This window comes from Ambystoma mexicanum, chromosome 2p, assembly GCF_040938575.1.
Source record: "Ambystoma mexicanum isolate Mex_15411 chromosome 2p, UKY_AmexF1_1, whole genome shotgun sequence".
Lineage (NCBI taxonomy): Eukaryota > Metazoa > Chordata > Amphibia > Caudata > Ambystomatidae > Ambystoma > Ambystoma mexicanum.
In genome coordinates, this window is record NC_090923.1 from 26362637 (window position 1) to 26384263 (window position 21627).

Genomic DNA, 21627 nt, shown 5'->3' on the forward strand with positions numbered 1-21627 from the left:
TACAGGGTTGGGGTCCCCATTGAAGTCCCCCCCAGGACCACTTGGCCTTCAAGGAAGGGGAGGAGGGTGGTTTCCAAGTCTGCATAGAAGGCCTCCTGACCATTGTTTGGCGCGTAGATCTCGACCAACGTGTGGAGTTGGTCGTAGAGGTCCCCCTTAATTGCTACAAATCTGCCATCTGAGCTTCGCAGTGTCCCCTTCCCCTTAAAGGGGGTGCCTTTCGCCAACAAGATCAATGTGCCCCCTCTTTTGCTGTGGCCAGGTATTGTGTTGGAAACGCTCGGCAGCGTAGTCTGTGGAAATCCTCCGGTAAGAGGCGGGTCTCCTGAAGGAATCCCACCGAGGCCTGGAGGTCCTGGAGGTGTCGGAGGGTGGACTTACGTTTAGAGGGGGAGTTTAGGCCCCCAACATTCAGTGAGATGTAGCGTAACTTGATGTGTGCCGGGGGCGGGGGGAGTCTGCGAGTTGCCTTCAGTAATCATGTGGGTGGACGGGGGGAGCTAGCCATGCGCCTGTGGGTGTCCTCCATTGGAGCGATGTCGATGTAGGTCAGCTGCAACCGTTTTTTTACTTTGTCCAACTCAGGGCCAACCGTGGCCCAATAACCAAGAGGGCTGAGAGAGCTCCCAGCCCAACAAGAAAGGTAATAAAAAACATTTATCTGTATTAGCCCAAGAGGGCTTTGGACCGGAGTGACTGTCCATCCACTCGGCTGGGGCATTACGTGGGACGCCCGGGTGCCAACAGTGCATATTCCGGTATGAAGAGACGTTGGTTAGTTACTAATTGTGTGCAGAGGGGTTTCCCCCCTTCAGAACCCTCCTCCAGCAATTGTGCTGAGGCCTCAGAATTGAGCTGCGTGGTTTATCTGCCAAGGAGGTAGTTATATCTTCCTCAGGTGTCAAGGACTCACTCCCCATGATGCCGCAGGTTTCCTCCAGGGCGTGGATTACCCTCGTTTGACCCTCTTAAGTGAGTTGGAGCGAGGACGGGTATAGCCACTGATATTTAATCTTATGGTCCTGTAGGAAAGTTGTTAGTGGCCTAAGGGCTCTCTGCCGTTGGACTCTGGGGGCGGTTACGTCCTGGAAAAGCTGTATGGTGGCTCCCTAGTATGTCAGGTCCCCATGTGAGCAGTTTGCTGTGATTATCTCCTGTTTTGTGGTGAAAAAGTGGACTCTGGTGATCACTTCAGGGATGGTGGTCGTCGGGGTGCTTCTACAGGCTTGCAGTCTATGAGTGTGATCCAGCATGAGCAATGACTTGTCGCAGTCCGGGAGGAGAGTTTGGAAGAGGTCCCGATTTAGGCAGGGAGGGCTTAGTCTGGTATTGAAGTGGGAACCCCTTTGATGCGGATGTTGTTCCTGCGGGTCCTGTTTTCAAGGTCTTCCTGCTTGCGGAGCATGTTTTCTGAATTGTCCTCCAGAGACTGGATTTTCCCTTGTAGTTATGCGATCTGCGCCGTATGTTCCAGGACTTGGTCTTCAGTGTACCGACCCTATGTTCCACCTCTTCAACGTGGTTGTCCAGGCCTTCCACTCTGGTCGTGACCTCCGCCATGCAGTTGCGGAACTCCATTTTGATGTCAGCTAGGAGACCATGGATATCTTCTTTAGTGGCCCACTGCACCTGGGCTCTTGTGGGTGAGGAAGAGTGGGCTGAGGGGGGATAAGGCTGTTTGGGTTTCTCCCTCAGCTGCAATAGATTGGCGATGTCTGCGGATTTCTAACCCTTTTGCTTGGTCATCTTAGCGTCTGGGTCGCTGTCTGCTTGGGTAGGGCTATCCGCCGGCCGTTGTTGGGGGGGACCGGTGTGAGATGGGGGCAGATGTTAGGTGGGCCACCTACTTCGCTTTGGCTAAGGGCGCTGTCTCCGTAAGGTATCCCTTGTTAGTGGCGGCTGACTGGGCGCCGCTGGTGGAGAACGTTGTGTCCCTTAGAGCTGTCTGGTCTGATGTGCAGATCAGGTTTCCCCACTGCCGGATTGCTGAGTGGGCGGCTGGGTCTGGGTCGAATTCAGAGCTTGACTGGTCCAGGCTGGGGGGACAGGTTAGGGCTAGGACCGTGCCACTGCAGGCTTCTGCTGGTGTCTGCCGGGGGAGAGGGGCTCCCAAAGTGTTTAGTTAGGTCCATGGGGACCGAGATGCAAGGGGCCCTAAGGAGCTGTCACTGCAGGCAGAGGGATTCAAGATTGGGCCACCTCAGGCCTTCTCCGGTCAGTGCTGGGGCTGTTGGGCCAGTCGCAGGTAGGCAGGCGGGATGCAGGTCTCAGGAGGGCTGGTTCCAGCTACTGCGGGACTCGTGGTGGAGGGCGGGTGGGCCGGGGGCCCTCTGCGGCCCCTCGAGGTCCTGGTGGTGTGTGGCCGTGTTGAGGGGGAGGCCCAGGGTGGCTGTAGCTGTAGGCGCATGAATTCCCCCACTAGGGTAGTCTCTGGGCCTGGAGCTGGGGGGTCCACTGCTAGCTGGAAAGAGGGAGGGCCGACCCCGGGTGCTGCAGGGCTTGCGGTGAGGGGCGGCAGGTGGGCTGAGAATCCTCTGCGACCCCTCGAGGTTCCGGCGGTCACAGCCCGGAGCAGAGGGCAGCGTCTCTGTGGTTTTGCTGGTGCGTGGAGGGGGGAGGACTCCCAGCGTGCCTTGTTGGGTCCGAGGGGACAGTGGTGAAGCCAGCGGGGGCAGACTCTGCAGATGGCGGGACTCACCAGGTTTCCTCTGGCAGGCGTTGGGACCAGCGGGCCCTCTGCTGGTGGCGGGCAATGCGCAGGTTGGGCAGAGGATGCAGGGTCTGCTATGGAGGGCAGGCGGATCAGCGTCCCCCCGCGACCCCAGCCACGAGGCCCGGGGGGGGGTGCAGGGCAAAGGTATAGCCCGAGGTCCCACTCCACTGGGTCCCAGATCTGCTGGGTCGCTGGAGCCCTTCCGCGCCTCGCCTCTCCAAATGTGGCTCTTCTGCTGGGCAGAGGGCTGAGAGGGCTGGATTAAGCACGGTGGGGGCACTGATGTGGTTGCTGCGGCTCTCCGGGGCTCGCGTCCCTGCAGTTGCAGCCCGCGCTGGAGGGCAGGTTGGGGAGGGGGGGCTCGGCATGGATTCTGTTCATGCTGCTTTGTCCAGTGCCCATGCCCCGAGACCGCGCCCCCCGTGGCCGCAATTTGGATGCAGTTTCCATGCCCCGGGCCGGTTCTCCTCAGATGGGCCACTGGGGGCTTCCCGGTTCCAATCCAATTTTGGCGCAGAATCGGCCTGCAGCTTCCTGGAGTGTTCCTCAGCAAGTTAGGTTCTCCCCAGGCCGGAATCTCAGCAGTTGACGGGCATTTAATGGCCGGGAACCCAGGCATCCCACTGATCTTTTAGAGAGGCATCCGCATCGACGGAGCCTTAAGCCACGCCACGATTTCCTTTCATTCTTAAACTTGAGGGTCTTTCTCTCCCTACTTTCTAGGGTCTTCCCCTTCCCACTCAATGGGGTATCTCGCTCTCCCAACTCTTGGTTACCTCTCTCAGCAATCTTTGGGGTATCTCTCTCCAATAAATTGGCTACCTCCCTTCTCAGTCTTCGGGGTATATCTCTCGCCAATTCCTGGGGTATCTTTCTCCCCAACCTCATGGGTAACTCTCTCCAAAATTCCTGGGATACCGCTCCCCAGCCTCTGGGGTATCTCTCTTGCCAGCCTCTGGATCATGGCTCTCATGAACCTTTCTCTAATTCTCTTCCCCTACTCTTTCCTGTAGACAAGTTACATTCTCTTCTCCTCCAACTTTCCTCCTACCCTCCTCTCCTCACCTCTCCCAGTAACCTCTTCCAGCCACCTCCAAAAAATCCCCAACTTCTCCAATACGCTCCTGCTCCTTGGCGCCCCTGGTTATAAACTCTAACATTCCCTGATTTCTCTTTGTGCCTTTTGTACTCTCCCAAACCCGGCCCAGGGTTAGTCTAAGGCATAGGGTTTGCTAGTGTGTGAAGCCAACCCCTTGGACCTGTGATTGGTTCGTGTTGCTGCCTGGACAGCATTTCCTGCTGATTTGTGTCCCTGGCTCTGACCCCCTTTCACTCCATGACCCACAGCTTCTTCTATGTGGCAGCCATATTGATTGTCAGATGGCTGCCATATTGATTGTCAGAGCCTGCCTCCCCTGGTAAGAGGGGTCTGGCAGATGGCGGGCCCTAAACATTCTTCTCTGCAACCTCCTGTAGTTGCACAGTAAAGTATGGGTGACTGATATTTGTGGGTTCATGAGCATCCATGCCCATGAACAGGTTGGATTGTGCAGGGGGTTTGAAAGCTCTCACAGAGAGACAACACACTTCAGAAACTATACCCTGTGGAATTGGGTCTCCCTGGGTAGTCCTCTTTCTGGTCCCTGCAACTCTGCTGGCAGTCTTAACTTCCTTAAAGGGGTCACGTTGACTACGCTGGTCTTGTGGTAAAACCCTGCAAAGGTCACCAGTGGGGATTATGTTGCCCTCAGACCCTGCATCTCGTACGGGGTGGAGGCACCCAGCCCTCTTGGACGCCCCCATTCCCAGCCTCTGGAGCAAGGCAGCGCACTTTGTTGCAGATACATGTTTAGAGATGCAGGCATGTAGGTGCATGGAAGCATGTGGTGTAATGTACTTATACAGATGCATGCAGACAGGGATTCACCAATTAGGTTTGACCAATGGAATACCAACACTGCGATGACCTACACATTGGGTGTCCCATCACAAGTTTAGTATATGATAGGATATTATAGAACATCCGTTCTATGCTTTGATTGGTGAGGGCAAACCAATCCACTTTTGAATCTATTCATTAATACTAATAATAACAGAATTTTTCAAGGCACTAGAGGTGGGTCTGTTAGTTCCACTTACCTATGTCACACATGAAGCCTCGCCACCCTTTGTAACAGTCGCACGTTCCGTCACCATGTATCCCATCATTGCACTTTCCATGGATGCAGTTGCACTCTAGAGGAAGCAGAGGAAAGCATATGTCACCCAGCTCTAGTACCTCAAGCACTCATCGGCCTATGATCACCTTCTGTAGACCTGGCTCCACCTTGTGATATGTGTAAAACTTGAGGGTCCAGGAGCTCCTAGTGTGCTCACCAATACTATGATAACATGCCTCCAACATGAACAGTTATGTGCAGGCGTGGTGGGGGGGTTGATCACAAGGGGGGCATATGGATTACGAGTAGTAGAATAACAGAGTGCACAATACCTGTTATACGATATGTCAGAACCAGCCAATGGGAATCCTTTCAATGGCTCACGTTGGCTCACTTCCATTCCAACTTGTGGCACTTTGTGACTAAGCTTGGAATACTAGGTGGCAGTGATGCCATGACCCAACCAGGGGAAGAAGGGGGCGCCTAGAGCAGCCTGCCTGGCCACGTGGACATCTGCTGTTCTTTTGCAATGTTTTCAGCCTTAAATCTTCTCTTTAATGTATTATCATATGTCGTATTTCAAACAGAGGGGGGTAGTTATGCTTCCAGAATACTTAAAGAGGGTCCATGGAGGAGAACTGCAACATAGGAAGCTGTTGTCCACTGTATAGAGTATTCTTTGCAGCAGCTCCAGCCAAAAGTGATGTACAGTACTAATATATGATTAAAACCTAAACATATAACACACAGTGGTTACAGAAATGTCACCCTGCAGGGGATTTATGGAAGCAAATAAGTGCCAGGATGATATATGTTTAGAGTCAAGCAATGAGGCAGATTTTAATGTTCTGACAAACAACTGAAGAGGAAGAAGATGTTGACAGATGAGGGAATAGAGCGTCAGGTGGACATTGCTTCAAGCTGTGCCTTGGGCTGTTTGGCTCGAAACATACATTCTGTAATTAGCCTGTCTCGTTGACTGAGGTTTGGAAAACCGTCTAAGCTGGTCTAGCCTCCCTGGAATGTTGGGCTCTCATGGGCCTTTCGGGAGGCTTGTTCACTGCCAGGGGCCAATCTCTCTTGGTCTATTCCTAAGAATAATGTCCAGAGGAACATTTGTGACCAGTCTCACTCATTAATTCACATAAAGCTATGGGCTCAAAGGAGGGTTAACACATGATCAAAGAGGTTTTGCACGTCTGCGAGGTTGTAACATCCTTACTGGATCAAAGTTATGAATGTCTGGGGCAACACGAGTGGACAACTCCCTGTGGGTAAATCTGGAGGGCTTCAGGGCGTTTAATTACTGCTCACATTAGCCAAGAATTATGTGTGTAACAATCTTAGGAAGAATGTACAACATCCTGTAAAAATAGAAAAGGAAAACTGGTCCAATGCCTCAATTCCCCAAGCCTATAACAGAAATGGAGGGCAGTGATATTTAAAAGACATGTCTGGAAAATGGAAAGTTTGATTTTAGGAACCAAGACTTAAAGTTCAGAAAAGGGAGAGATGGCAGCAACATATGAAACTGAAAACTGGGGGGTCTGCACACATTCTCAGTCCATTGAGCGAAGGCAGCTCCTAACAGAACCAGGCTGCAGGTCAGTGCATTTCCCAATTACTATGGCCCCCAATTTTTTTCAAGGCAGAGGTGGGAGAAAAGTGGGAGAAAGAGGGAATTTTCTCCTGCATTCACTTACTTTCCAGCGTGCACAGACTGGTTGCGGAGTGTGCAAATATTTGCAGATTCAACGCTCCCAGTCCCATGTCTCAGAAAATCATAGTGATTCCGATGACAGCGGAACCACATCCGTCACAGTCCTCCGAGAACACCACGGCGCGGTTATGCCTGGCCTCATAATTTGGTTCCCAAGGGCAGGGTGTTGTGGGGGGGTGCAGGATCTGTATGTGAGTGGGAGAAAAGGAAGCAGTCACTTGCCTTTTCTTTTTTCTATAATGGCGGAGCAACAAAGATTGTCCCCTTTTACAGTGCCACAGGGAGGAGTCCTTAAGATAGTCCTTCTGAAGGATTTCCGCCTGGATCCAAACAATCCCTAATCTGCCTCCTAGGGATGCGGTTCAGAGGAAGGACCGGATCCGCGATAATGGGAGCAGTCAGGAGCTTCACGGCAGATTCTGTGAGACCAGAAGAATGTTGTCAAAGTTAAAGAAGCTGTCCAGGAGAGAGCACTAAAGGCTGCCCACCTACAGCGGGCAGTGTGTTCTGTGGAATGTGTTACTGACGATAAGAGGATGCCTTGGATGTATGCTTGTAGGGGTGGTCTATCGAGGATATTGAGGCGGTCGTCTAACCTTTGCGCGGCTGCCTAGATCTTCCACTTTCGTTTGGGCTCCTATTAAAAGCAGTGGTTTGAGAAGACATTAATTTCTGTCTTTTTTTGTGAGTATGGTTTCTTTAGCGGAGACAGCCGCTCTGGGGCGTGGAAGACCTGTACATGACAGGCATTGGTGAAGGCAAGGGTCTGCAAACTTTGGCGGTCCAGATGTTTTGGACTACATCTCCCCTCACCATAGTCAATGGAGACGAATGATGGTAGTCGAAATCCAAAACCTCTGGAGAGCCGCAGGTTGCAGATCCCTGGTGTAGTGGATAAAACCTACCTAGGTCACATATGTTCCCTACATGAGAGGCTTACAGGTGACCTATGACTATATATTTAGAGGAAACGCTGAGGTGGAGGCTGAGTTATATAAGGTTTGTAACCTATGTTACTTCTAAGTACTTCCAGGACAGTTGACAAGATGCTGGCAGCATTTTAGAAGGCAATGATCAGGATTTCTTTTTAAGTACGCAACACATGTACAAATAGGAAGTTAACTAAAACATGTGTGTTACCCTTTAAATAACCCTATTACATCTTTATCAATTCTGACTCCACGAATGCACTTCAGGCATCGGGATAGCAATTCAAGACCTGCATTCAGAAATGTATCAGTCTGATAAAGGATTGTAATCGCCTATATTCAGAGGCCAAGTACACTGATGCGAGACGCAGCTTGACATGTACAAATCAAAGGTTCTACAGCGGGGAAATCCAAGAGGAAGAAACTGAGAACTAAAACTAACTAACTACAGTATAGATATACTATCAACCTAGAACCATGTACACCGTTTCCTTGAACATGGACGATGGATTATGACTACCCATTCCAGCCAGACCACGCCCCCTGCCATCCCCTTCCAATCCTGCTCTTCCTATCATGTCCTTCTTCTTCAACTCTTTCATGTTGACCCTTGTGAGTCTACCTCTGGGAAGGGCTAGCGCTGGACACTAATTCAAATAAATACATGTTCTCTGCTTTCACAATGGCAAATACCATAATAGACTTGCTTGTCACCATATGCCATCTAGGGGGAATATAGAATAGTTTTGACTAAAGCCTCACCCCACCCACCCTCCTCACCAACTATCTTCATTATTTTAACACAAACAGAGCCAAACAGGAAAACCCCTCTATTTTTCATTAATAGCAGTGAAGTGATAGTGGTTATAGTAGTCACTTGATAAAGGCATTCATAGTGAAAGGCACATTGGCACACTGTACCCTGAACCCACTGAAGTGAGTGCTTTTCTGCTGGTCTTACTTATTATCTGGCCAATAACTGAGCAAGTGCTTCTGAGTTCAAATCATGCTGAAGATGCTGTACTGCCAGCAATGGCCCCACTGGTGGGTAGGCCCTTTCACCCCTGTGCCCATCCATATGCCATGCTCACTTGATCTGTACTGCCAGCAATGGCCCCACTGGTGGGTAGGCCCTTTCACCCCTGTGCCCATCCATATGCCATGCTCACCTGATCTGCACTGCCAGCAATGGCCCCACTGGTGGGTAGGCCATTTTCCCCCTGTGGCCATCCCTATGCCATGCTCACCTGGTGTGTACTGCCAGCAATGGCCCTACTGGGTGGGTAGGCTATTTCCCCCGTACCCATCCCTATACCATGCTCACCTGATCTGTATCGCCAGCAATGGCCCTACTGCGTGGGTAGGCCCTTTTCCCCCTGTACCCATCCCTATGCCATGCTCACCTGGTTTGTACTACCAGCAATGGCCCTACTAGGTGGGTAGGCCCTTTCCCCCCTGTACCCATCCCTAAGCCATGCTCAACTGGTTTGTACTGCCAGTAATGGCCTTACTGGGTGAACAGGCCCTTTTCTTACTGTACCCATCTCTATACCATGCTCACCAGATTTGTACTGCGAGTAATGCCCCTTCTGGCTGGGTAGGCCGTTTTCTCCATGTACCCATCCCCATGCCATGCACACCTGATCTGTACTGCCAGCAATGGCCCTACTGGGTGGGTAGGCCCTTTTCCCCATGTACCTATCCCTATGCCATGCTCACTTGGTTTGTACTACCAGCAATGGCCCTACTGAGTGGGTAGGCCCTTTCCCCCCTGTACCCATCCCTATGCCATGCTCACCTGGTTTGTACTGCCAGCAATGGCCTTACTGGGTGGACAGGGCCTTGTCTTCCTGTTCCCATCTCTATACCATGCTCACCTGATATGTACTGCCAGCAATGGCCCTACTGGGTGGGTAGGCCCTTTTCTCCCTGTACCCATCCCTATGCTATGCTCACCTGATCTGTACTGCCAGCAATGGCCCTACTGGATGGGTAGGCCCTTTTCTCCCTGTACCCATCTCTATACCATGCTCACCTGATCTGTACTGCCAGCAATGGCCCTACTGGGTGGGTAGGCCCTTTTCTCCCTGTGCCCATCCCTATACTATGCTCACCTGATCTGTACTGCCAGCAATGGCCCTACTGGGGGGGTAGGCCCTTTTCTCCCTGTACCCATCTCTATACCATGCTCACCTGATCTGTACTGCCAGCAATGGCCCTACTGGGTGGGTAGGCCCTTTTCTTCCTGTACCCATCTCTATACCATGCTCACCTGATCTGTACTGCGAGCAATGGCCCTAGTAGGTGGGTAGGCCCTTTTCTCCCTGTACCCATCCCTATGCTATGCTCATCTGATCTGTACTGCCAGCAATGGCCCTACTGGGTGGGTAGGCCCTTTTCTCCCTGTACCCATCTCTATACCATGCTCACCTGATCTGTACTGCCAGCAATGGCCCTACTGGGTGGGTAGGCCCTTTTCTCCCTGTGCCCATCTCTATACCATGTTCACCTGATCTGTACTGCCAGCAATGGCCCTACTGGGTGGGTAGGCCCTTTCCCCCCTGTACCCATCCCTATGCCATGCTCACCTGGTGCGTACTGCCAGCAATGACCCTACTGGGTGGGTAGGCCCTTTCCCCCCTCTACCCATCCCTATGCCATGCTCACCTGGTGCGTACTGCCAGCAATGGCCCTACTGGGTGGGTAGGCCCTTTCCCCCCTGTACCCATCCCTATGCCATGCTCACCTGGTGCGTACTGCCAGCAATGGCCCTACTGGGTGGGTAGGCCCTTTCCCCCCTGTACCCATCCCTATGCCACGCTCACCTGGTGTGTACTGCCAGCAATGGCCCTACTGGGTGGGTAGGCCCTTTTGCCCCTGTGCCCATCCCGATGCCACGCTCACCTGGTGTGTACTGCCAGCAATGGCCCTACTGGGTGGGTAGGCCCTTTTCTCCCTGTGCCCATCTCTATACCATGCTCACCTGATCTGTACTGCCAGCAATGGCCCTACTGGGTGGGTAGGCCCTTTCCCTCCTGTACCCATCACTATGCCATGCTCACCTGGTGTGTACTGCCAGCAATGGCCCTACTGGGTGGGTAGGCCGTTTCCCTCCTGTACCCATCACTATGCCATGCTCACCTGGTGTGTACTGCCAGCAATGGCCCTACTGGGTGGGTAGGCCCTTTCCCCCCTGTACCCATCCCTATGCCATGCTCACCTGGTGTGTACTGCCAGCAATGGCCCTACTGGGTGGGTAGGCCCTTTCCCCCCTGTACCCATCCCTATGCCATGCTCACCTGGAGTGTACTGCCAGCAATGGCCCTACTGGGTGGGTAGGCCCTTTCCCCCCTGTACCCATCCCTATGCCATGCTCACCTGGTGTGTACTGCCAGCAATGGCCCTACTGGGTGGGTAGGCCCTTTCCCCCCTGTACCCATCCCTATGCCACTCTCACCTGGTGTGTACTGCCAGCAATGGCCCTACTGGGTGGGTAGGCCCTTTCCCCCCCCTGTACCCATCCCTATGCCATGCTCACCTGGTGTGTACTGCCAGCAATGGCCCTACTGGGTGGGTAGGCCCTTTTGCCCCTGTGCCCATCCCGATGCCACACTCACCTGGTGTGTACTGCCAGCAATGGCCGTACTGGGTGGGTAGGCCCTTTCCCTCCTGTACCCATCACTATGCCATGCTCACCTGGTGTGTACTGCCAGCAATGGCCCTACAGGGTGGGTAGGCCCTTTCCCCCCTGTACCCATCCCTATGCCATGCTCACCTGGTGTGTACTGCCAGCAATGGCCCTACTGGGTGGGTAGGCCCTTTCCCCCCTGTACCCATCCCTATGCCACGCTCACCTGGTGTGTACTGCCAGCAATGGCCCTACTGGGTGGGTAGGCCCTTTCCCCCCTGTACCCATCCCTATGCCATGCTCACCTGGTGTATACTGCCAGCAATGGCCCTACTGGGTGGGTAGGCCCTTTTCTCCCTGTGCCCATCTCTATACCACGCTCACCTGATCTGTACTGCCAGCAATGTCCCTACTGGGTGGGTAGGCCCTTTCCCTCCTATACCCATCACTATGCCATGCTCACCTGGTGTGTACTGCCAGCAATGGCCCTACTGGGTGGGTAGGCCCTTTCCCCCCTGTACCCATCCCTATGCCATGCTCACCTGGTGTGTACTGCCAGCAATGGCCCTACTGGGTGGGCAGGCCCTTTCACCCCTGTACCCATCTCTATACCATGCGCACCTGATCTGTACTGCAAGCAATGGCCCTACTGGGTGGGCAGGCCCTTTTCTCCCTGTGCCCATCCCTATACTATGCTCACCTGATCTGTACTGCCAGCAATGGCCCTACTGGGTGGGTAGGCCCTTTCCCCCCTGTACCCATCCCTATGCCATGCTCACCTGGTGCGTACTGCCAGCAATGGCCCTACTGGGTGGGTAGGCCCTTTCCCCCCTGTACCCATCCCTATGCCATGCTCAACTGGTGCGTACTGCCAGCAATGGCCCTACTGGGTGGGTAGGCCCTTTCCCCCCTGTACCCATCCCTATGCCATGCTCACCTGGTGCGTACTGCCAGCAATGGCCCTACTGGGTGGGTAGGCCCTTTCCCCCCTGTACCCATCCCTATGCCACGCTCACCTGGTGTGTACTGCCAGCAATGGCCCTACTGGGTGGGTAGGCCCTTTCCCCCCTGTACCCATCCCTATGCCACGCTCACCTGGTGTGTACTGCCAGCAATGGCCCTACTGGGTGGGTAGGCCCTTTTGCCCCTGTGCCCATCCCAATGCCACGCTCACCTGGTGTGTACTGCCAGCAATGGCCCTACTGGGTGGGTAGGCCCTTTTCTCCCTGTGCCCATCTCTATACCATGCTCACCTGATCTGTACTGCCAGCAATGGCCCTACTGGGTGGGTAGGCCCTTTCCCTCATGTACCCATCACTATGCCATGCTCACCTGGTGTGTACTGCCAGCAATGGCCCTACTGGGTGGGTAGGCCCTTTCCCCCCTGTACCCATCCCTATGCCATGCTCACCTGGTGTGTACTGCCAGCAATGGCCCTACTGGGTGGGTAGGCCCTTTCCCCCCTGTACCCATCCCTATGCCACGCTCACCTGGTGTGTACTGCCAGCAATGGCCCTACTGGGTGGGTAGGCCCTTTCCCCCCTGTACCCATCCCTATGCCATGCTCACCTGGTGTGTACTGCCAGCAATGGCCCTACTGGGTGGGTAGGCCCTTTTACCCCTGTGCCCATCCCGATGCCACGCTCACCTGGTGTGTACTGCCAGCAATGGCCCTACTGGGTGGGTAGGCCCTTTTCTCCCTGTGCCCATCTCTATACCATGCTCACCTGATCTGTACTGCCAGCAATGGCCCTACTGGGTGGGTAGGCCGTTTCCCTCCTGTACCCATCACTATGCCATGCTCACCTGGTGTGTACTGCCAGCAATGGCCCTACTGGGTGGGTAGGCCCTTTCCCTCCTGTACCCATCACTATGCCATGCTCACCTGGTGTGTACTGCCAGCAATGGCCCTACTGGGTGGGTAGGCCCTTTCCCCCCTGTACCCATCCCTATGCCATGCTCACCTGGTGTGTACTGCCAGCAATGGCCCTACTGGGTGGGTAGGCCCTTTCCCCCCTGTACCCATCCCTATGCCACTCTCACCTGGTGTGTACTGCCAGCAATGGCCCTACTGGGTGGGTAGGCCCTTTCCCCCCTGTGCCCATCCCTATGCCATGCTCACCTGGTGTGTACTGCCAGCAATGGCCCTACTGGGTGGGTAGGCCCTTTTGCCCCTGTGCCCATCCCGGTGCCACGCTCACCTGGTGTGGACTGCCAGCAATGGCCCTACTGGGTGGGTAGGCCCTTTTCTCCCTGTGCCCATCTCTATACCATGCTCACCTGATCTGTACTGCCAGCAATGGCCCTACTGGGTGGGTAGGCCCTTTCCCTCCTGTACCCATCACTATGCCATGCTCACCTGGTGTGTACTGCCAGCAATGGCCCTACTGGGTGGGTAGGCCCTTTCCCCCCTGTACCCATCCCTATGCCATGCTCACCTGGTGTGTACTGCCAGCAATGGCCCTACTGGGTGGGTAGGCCCTTTCCCCCCTGTACCCATCCCTATGCCACTCTCACCTGGTGTGTACTGCCAGCAATGGCCCTACTGGGTGGGTAGGCCCTTTCCCCCCTGTGCCCATCCCTATGCCATGCTCACCTGGTGTGTACTGCCAGCAATGGCCCTACTGGGTGGGTAGGCCCTTTTGCCCCTGTGCCCATCCCGGTGCCACGCTCACCTGGTGTGGACTGCCAGCAATGGCCCTACTGGGTGGGTAGGCCCTTTTCTCCCTGTGCCCATCTCTATACCATGCTCACCTGATCTGTACTGCCAGCAATGGCCCTACTGGGTGGGTAGGCCCTTTCCCTCCTGTACCCATCACTATGCCATGCTCACCTGGTGTGTACTGCCAGCAATGGCCCTACTGGGTGGGTAGGCCCTTTCCCCCCTGTACCCATCCCTATGCCATGCTCACCTGGTGTGTACTGCCAGCAATGGCCCTACTGGGTGGGCAGGCCCTTTCACCCCTGTACCCATCTCTATACCATGCGCACCTGATCTGTATTGCAAGCAATGGCCCTACTGGGTGGGCAGGCCCTTTCACCCCTGTACCCATCTCTATACCATGCTCATCTGATCTGTACTGCCAGCAATGGCCCTACTGGGTGGGTAGGCCCTTTCCCCACTGTACCCATCCCTATACTATGCTCACCTGGTGTGTACTGCTAGCAATGGCCCTACTGGGTGGGTAGGCCCTTTCCCCCCTGTACCCATCCCTATGCCACGCTCACCTGGTGTGTACTGCCAGCAATGGCCCTACTGGGTGGGTAGGCCCTTTCCCCCCTGTACCCATCCCTATGCCACGCTCACCTGGTGTGTACTGCCAGCAATGGCCCTACTGGGTGGGTAGGCCCTTTCCCCCCTGTACCCATCCCTATACTATGCTCACCTGGTGTCTACTGCCAGCAATGGCCCTACTGGGTGGGTAGGCCCTTTCCCCCCTGTACCCATCCCTATGCCACGCTCACCTGTTGTGTACTGCCAGCAATGGCCCTACTGGGTGGGTAGGCCCTTTCCCCCCTGTACCCATCCCTATACTATGCTCACCTGGTGTGTACTGCCAGCAATGGCCCTACTGGGTGGGTAGGCCCTTTTGCCCCTGTGCCCACCCCTATGCCATACTCACCTGATTTGCAGTCGCTTTCGTATCTGCCAGGTTCACAGGTCTCGCAAGCTGTGCCGTGAAAGCCTTCGCGGCAGATACATTCCCCGGTCCCAGTAAGGCCGTCTCGACAAACACCGTTCCCAGAACACCAGTTGCCAGACTGCCCAGGGCACATGAGGCACTGGTGCCCGAAATAACCTTCACAGCACTCGGAGGACTATGTGAGATTGGAGGAAAGAGAAGGAAGAACATGACACTGCTACGAACAATCACATCTCTGAGCCAGGTGATGCAGCAATGCTTCAACAGCCAATCAAAATGTTACTTATTATCATGTCAAACAACACTATTTGTAGACTAACATTGCCTGGGCTATAAGACAAATACACCACGTATTTAAGTTCATTTGAAACTTACAGAAGCAATGAGTGGAAATCTGTTGCTCTTACAGATAATGTTCTAATAGCATTAATGAATATGGAAACCCTATCCTGGCCAATCAGAATACAGGTGATAACTTCTGGCATTGCACTGCATTTGCAAGTAATCCTATTTTCCTCCAGTAGCAGTATGGCTTCTTGCCGCATCCCTTCCGCTGTGCTCTCCGGCTTCTGTCGCAATGGACATTGAGAGGGAGCCCCTTGCTTTGTAGAACGAGCTCCCTTTCAGTATCTGTGACGGTCATCTTTGATTGGGAATGAGGGAAGCATATTCATTTTCTGAGAGGGTAACATTCAGAGTGTGAACACCTTTTCCTCGTTCAGAAAAAAACACCAAGGCATTTATTCCTAGGGTTAATAGCTCTAAAGCTTTTTGCAGCAGGTGATACTGGTCTAAAAGGCACCAGAGACCTTTCAAAAGGTTAGCATGTCAATGGCAGATTAATGGGCAGCACGGCAGCTCCAGCAGGGCTTAAGGCTATATTAGATCTCAGGGCAGTGTTTCTATAGATGGGATAACTGACCATCATCCCAGCATCGCTAAAATGGGCAATGGTCAATTATCCCATGATAAGGCCCCGAATAATGTTAATTACAGCTATATAAACATTGTACTGCATAATGTTTACAAAGGTGACCATATATGGTCAATATTGGGAGGATGTCTCGGGGTCAGATGTAAAGTTGTGCTGGTCTATTGTCCAAGCACTCTAGGATTTGCATTTTCTAAAACACGGCAAGTGATTTGCATAGAAGTAGGGTAAAGGGAATACACAGTGACTAGAGCAGGGTGATTTACCTGGGGTGAAGTAAAACATGAAAGGGCTGAATTCCTGTTGGTATAATTGGGACATTTACTGGCTACAAGACTGATGAATGATACTTTAAAGGTGCTGTATAGCAGTGATTACAGCGATTGTGGTGCGGTGCATTCAGGTATTTACAGTCATTACAGAGAAGAAGAGGCGCTCATAGAGGTGGGATAATGGGGAGCGTGTGGGTATTGAGGAGTTGGGGTCTAAGGGCAGATTTGAAGGCAACGATAGTGCTGGTGCTTCCATATCATGTGGAAGGACCTTCCAGTGAAAGGGGGTAAGGGGGACCAAAGAGAAGAAGCAGTACAGGGGTTGGGAGGGTGCGACAGGGAACAGAGGGATGGAGTAGTGCGTGGGCGCGGGCGCGCCGTGAGCAAGTAGGGTACTAGTGGAAGATATAGTCAGCAAAGTAAGGTAGGGTTAGGCCAGGGAAAGATGTACGTACAAGGAGGAGAGATATGAAACGTGATCTGTGGTGCATAGCGAGCCATCCAGCATAGCGTTAGTGAGCAGAAGTAAAAGTGGAACACGCGACTGATCAGGCCCAGAGAAGCAACATTCAGAAATGTATTAAATAGGGTAAAGGTGTAGAGAGTGAGACCAAGGAGTGGGCTGGAGCAATAGTCAAGACAGCCGACAGAGATAAGCGTTGTAATCGAGTGGTAGGCATTACATTGGTGGATTTCCATGGAGTTAAAGAGCTTGAGTAGGTGCCAGGAGCTGAGTAGGTGATCAATTGATGGGTTTTCAGATCACTATCAAAGAGGCCACCAGGGTAAAAGTCTTTGAGAGATGCTGATAGGTCAGGGGGAAAGGAGATGAGGGAGGAAGGAAGGGTGGAGCCTGGTGGGCATGGAGGTAGGTTACTTTGCTCTTTGAGGAGTTGAGCATAAGACATTGTCTGAGAGACGATTAACGGTAAGAGAGGATAGTTCAGAGTGAATGTAGGCGATGAGAAGAACATACAGGTGTCATCAGCAGAACAGTGATACAAGAAGCCAGAGGAGGCCATGAGTTGCCCAAGAGAAGCAGTATAGAGGGTTGCAACTAGGAGGCCCAGGATGTTGCATTGGGTGACTCTGACTGGGAGGTGGGTGGAATCGGAGGACATTAAGACAAGATGTAATCGAGGCAAAAGCAAGGTCTTGGAAGCGTAGGTGAGAGCTGGTTCGGGGGCGGAGGGGTGGTCGTCTGTGTCAAGGTCTGAAGACAAGTCTAAAAAGAGAAGAATAGAGGAAACATTGAAGAGTTGTAGGGGAGGAGAGAGCGACCGGCTGTCAGTTGCCAGAGATGTTGGGGTCAGCTGAGGGTTTTTAAGGGTGCGTAGAACTGTGGCTATTTGGAAGCCGGCTGTGAAGATGAATGTCACTAGGGGAGTTTGATAAGAGAGGAGCAGCAGGAGCAGGTGATAGGTGCCAGTGCCTCGGATCCATTTGGCACAATGGGTGTGGCTGTCAAGGCACGCATTCTGCAGGCGAGGTAAGGGAAAAGGAACAAAGAAGGATGGAATAAGGGAAAGGGTGGTGCTAGCAAAAGAGGTAGGAGGTGATATGATATGATATGGCGTTTATAACGCGCCTATACACAAGTGTTTCAAGGCGCGAAGCGAGTGGGTGGGAAAGGGTGGATGGAAGTAAGCGTGCCACAGATCTTTGATGGGAAGCAGACAGGGAGTAGGAAATAGATTAGTGGCAGGGGTTGACACTGCAGCATGACCTGTTTGCTGTGCTGGGATCAGAGTGAGGAAATAGAGTCTGTGAAGTAGCAGGACTTGGCTTTCACCAATTAATTAATTCATCTTTTATAACACACTTAATATCAGAGACCACTCTCTAAGCACGGGACCAGGATTCAAACATGGGTTGCCCTTGTCCCGATTACAAGACAAACACATTGCCCCTGAGCTATCCTCCTCGCCCTTTGCTGTCATCAGAGCAGTGATAGTGTTCTCCTAGAGGTCAGGAGTGCAGGAGAGCAGCTTTTGCACCAACTCTATAAGCATAGATGCATGTTGGTTCCAAGACGATGAATTTGAAGGACGATCCAGGTGGGCTGTGGGTGGCAGCTAGCAGGGGTAAAGGTTTGAGATGGGTAATGTTGTTCAAAGGGAGGGCTGAGGCCCTACGTTAAACCAAGGAGGAGGCATGAGGTGCAGAGAGATCATGCAGAGAGGGTCAGACCTTAGCTAGTTATGGATTCAATCTTTTAGGTTTAATCCTTAAATTGCCAGTGGGGAGTTGGGTTTGTGGGAGAGAGGCAGGAGGATAGAGGAGCTGAGGGGGTATGATAGCAAGACCATGTAAAGGTAGTTGCCATGGATGTCGGTCAGTTGGTCATTGCAGGTGGTCACATATCAGTCAGAGAGCAGATTTTTGAGTTAAAGTTGGGAGGGTGCAAGAAATTTCTGGACGATTGAAGACTACTAGGAGAGCTGGAGAAGCTACTGCGGCGAAGGAGCCAAGAAGTAGGCCAAGATCAGAGGGCAAGAAGCTGAAAGGAAAAAGAGGTCTGTAAATCATAAGGAGAGTGGAGAAAGAGGCTCAGAGCGCTGGCAGAGAAAGTCCAAGCAGGAGAGGGGCAGACGTGTTAGCTTTATTTATCTTAAATACAACTCCTCCGCTGCGCCTGTTTGGTCAGAATGAGCGGGAACGGGGGCCAGTGTTTGCTTGGAGGGTAGCAAGCATTGGTGTATGGGGGCTGCTCCACGTTTCGTTGACATTCATGCCATCAAGATATGGATTATGAGAATCAAAAAGATTATAAGAGGAAGTCTTATTAGGTTGGGGATTTAAGACTCCGGCTCGAGCCCTTTCTTGCATTCTGGGAGGGTGGGGTGGCAAGCCTGAGCCTGTTTCCGCGAAGGCAGGGGATCACAGAGCAAAGCAATGACAGCAGACTTGTGTTGCAGTGCTTGGTGCATCCGTTTATGCGAGTTTATATAAGAAAACACCTTGACAACATTGACATAATGAACTATGCAAAGTAGAACAGATCTCAGGGGCAGTAAGTAGCTACATCGCATTATGGGGCTTTTACCTCCTCATGTATTACCAGGTAATCCAGGACTACAAGTAGCAGAATGAATGCATGGGGAAAACGTGACATCTCTCTGATGCAATGGGACATGGAGTGCATGCACAGAGGAGAGCTTCCCAGATGCACTACTTGTTCTCCCAATAAACACATTTGAAATAAAAGACTGTTGTCATACCACAGCATTGCAATTTAGGAATCAATTGTGTGCATTTCTCGAAGGACATTAGCCAGGCATTATCAGCATGCATTTTCCTCGAACCGTTAGTAAAAACACATAAAACTTTGCTCACTATTGATGTAGAGACGCATTTAAACTCGCATCCCTCGGCCTGCTTCAGCCTCTTCCTATAGCTGCAGTCAGGCTTCCTGGAGAAAGATGGCGGCTCCTGCAGGAAGGAAGGGAAACACGCATGCGCACGTTAGCGGGAGTACGCAATGGACGCACAAGAAGACGCAGGGCCACGTGCGGCCGCGTGCTCAGACTGCCCAGAGGTGAGCAACGCCAGGCACAAGAGCACAACTGGGGAGCACTGCTGTGAGGTTCATGGGGAGGGGTAGTAAGACAAGGAGCAGCGGGAGAGACCTGTGCTCAGATGTTTGCCTTGATGCCTTTGGGCTGTAGTGCGCTCTACAGATATATAAAATAAAATGAAAACAGATGTTTGCTCATTCATCACCAGTCCAGGCCAGTCTGTGTCTTTATTTTTCAGTGCTCATCACAGTATTTGACAAGTAAGGACTCCTGTGTCTGGCTCAGGGTAACTCCTGACCATTGAGTGGATTTCAACTTTCTCAGCTAGTGTCTGTGTGTGTTCACCATCACCTCCCTGTCAAGTTTTCCAGTTCCATGCGCTATAGCTCAAGCCAGTCCTGCTTTTTGCTTCCAATTACACGCTGGAACTTGTAGTTTCGTTTTCCCCATTGCAAGGGTGGGCCTACAAGTCTCAGCGTGCAGTGCGGAAAAAACCCCAGGACTGGCTCAAAGATTCTGCATGGAACTGGGAAACTTGGCAGCTATGCCATCAGAGCACGAGACACAGGAATAGCTCTCAACAAGACACATGTCAGCAGGTGTAGAGAGGCCAACTCAGTTCTGCACATCTATCTGGGAATTCTCTATAGGGCGAGACTCATTTAATGCTAATCCTGACCTAATAAATCTAGGTTTGTTACATTTGATATGTTAGCCCTCCAAACCTACATCTTTGCTCTGAATTGCCCTATGATAACAAAATATGCCCTGCCCTCTGAAAATCCTGGTCAGGTCTCTGCACACTTGCTTTTGTTTTGGGGTTGCAGAACAAGCCCCTATCCCTCGAGTCGGGGGCTTTGAAATGAGCAGGCATGCCAACTGAAGATTGGGGATTATACAACCATCGCCATGCCATACCTAATGCCTTGCCCTACATAATATAAAGGTATTAAGATATGCAAGTACCCATTCAACTCCTGCATTCTGGGTTCTCCCTCAGAGGTAAGCCTTGGTCCATTCAGGTTCCATGTCATCGAATGAAACGGGCCATAAGCCAGCGATGAACTATCCAGGACACGCTTTCAAAGGGGAGTCTGCAGTGATACGACTTTGTGAGAAGAGTACTGGTAACCAGTCCATTACCTCATCGTCGCCCTTCCTCAACCCAGTCGTCATCATTCAGGATATAACATGTACATCAGACTTATGTATTAACAGTGGACAGGGAGTGGAAGGGGTACAGATAGTGGTAGAGGAAACAGAGAGAATACAATAGCCTGGGCATGGCTGCGGCAGAGAGGAAAGGTCACCCAAGGATGCTACATGTCTGTTGGAATAATATGATGAGCGGGAAGAGGTACAAGCACATGACAAGATGGCACGCTAGTAATAGGAGTTCAAAAAAATCCTTCAGTGGTAAGAAAGTGAACACCATTAAATTGGGTAATACAACCTATTACTACAGCACCCAGCAGCGGGAGGAATCTAGCATGAAGCGCTATATAATGGTTTTCCACCTGATGCTCCACGTTACTCAATAGGTGCTCTCTAGCGCTGCTTTGACTAAAAGTCCCAACAAAAAATTTAAAAATGGAACTGTCGGAAAAGTATATCCATATCATTACTAATAACGGTACTTTTCTTTTTCCCATTTTAAATGGATTATCTCCACTTCCAGAATGCAAAAACCTTTCAACTTTAGGTGTAACCTTAATTGGAGTCTCCCATTCCAACCAACTTTAGGTCTAAAGAAGCCTTCATTGGGGTCTCCCATTCCAACCAAATTTAGGTCTAAACAAACCTTCATTGGAGTCTCCCATTCCAACCAACTTTAGGTCTAAAGAAACCTTCATTGGAGTCTCCCATTCCTACCAACTTTAGGTCTAAATAAGCCTTCATTGGAGTCTCCGATTCCTACCAAATGTAGGTCTAAAGAAGCCTTCATTAGGGTCTCCCATTCCAACCAACTTTAGGTCTAAAGAAGCCTTCATTGGGGTCTCACATTCCTACCAACTTTAGGTCTAAAGAAACCTTCATTGGAGTCTCCCATTCCTACCAACTGTAGGTCTAAAGAAACCTTCATTGGAGTCTCCCATTCCAACCAACTTTAGGT

General features: G+C 52.0%; 1 protein-coding gene across 1 annotated transcript in view; it reads right to left on the minus strand.

The window, feature by feature from the left end:
* Positions 1–21627, minus strand: part of STAB1 (stabilin 1) — a 1160316-nt gene that overhangs the window by 541120 nt on the left and 597569 nt on the right. The window contains exons 37-39 of the mRNA XM_069643183.1: positions 19333–19428; positions 14773–14968; positions 4853–4948 (exon numbers count right to left, since the gene is read on the minus strand). Coding sequence (XP_069499284.1) covers positions 4853–4948; positions 14773–14968; positions 19333–19428 — 388 coding nt within the window. The remainder of the gene's footprint in view (positions 1–4852; positions 4949–14772; positions 14969–19332; positions 19429–21627) is intronic.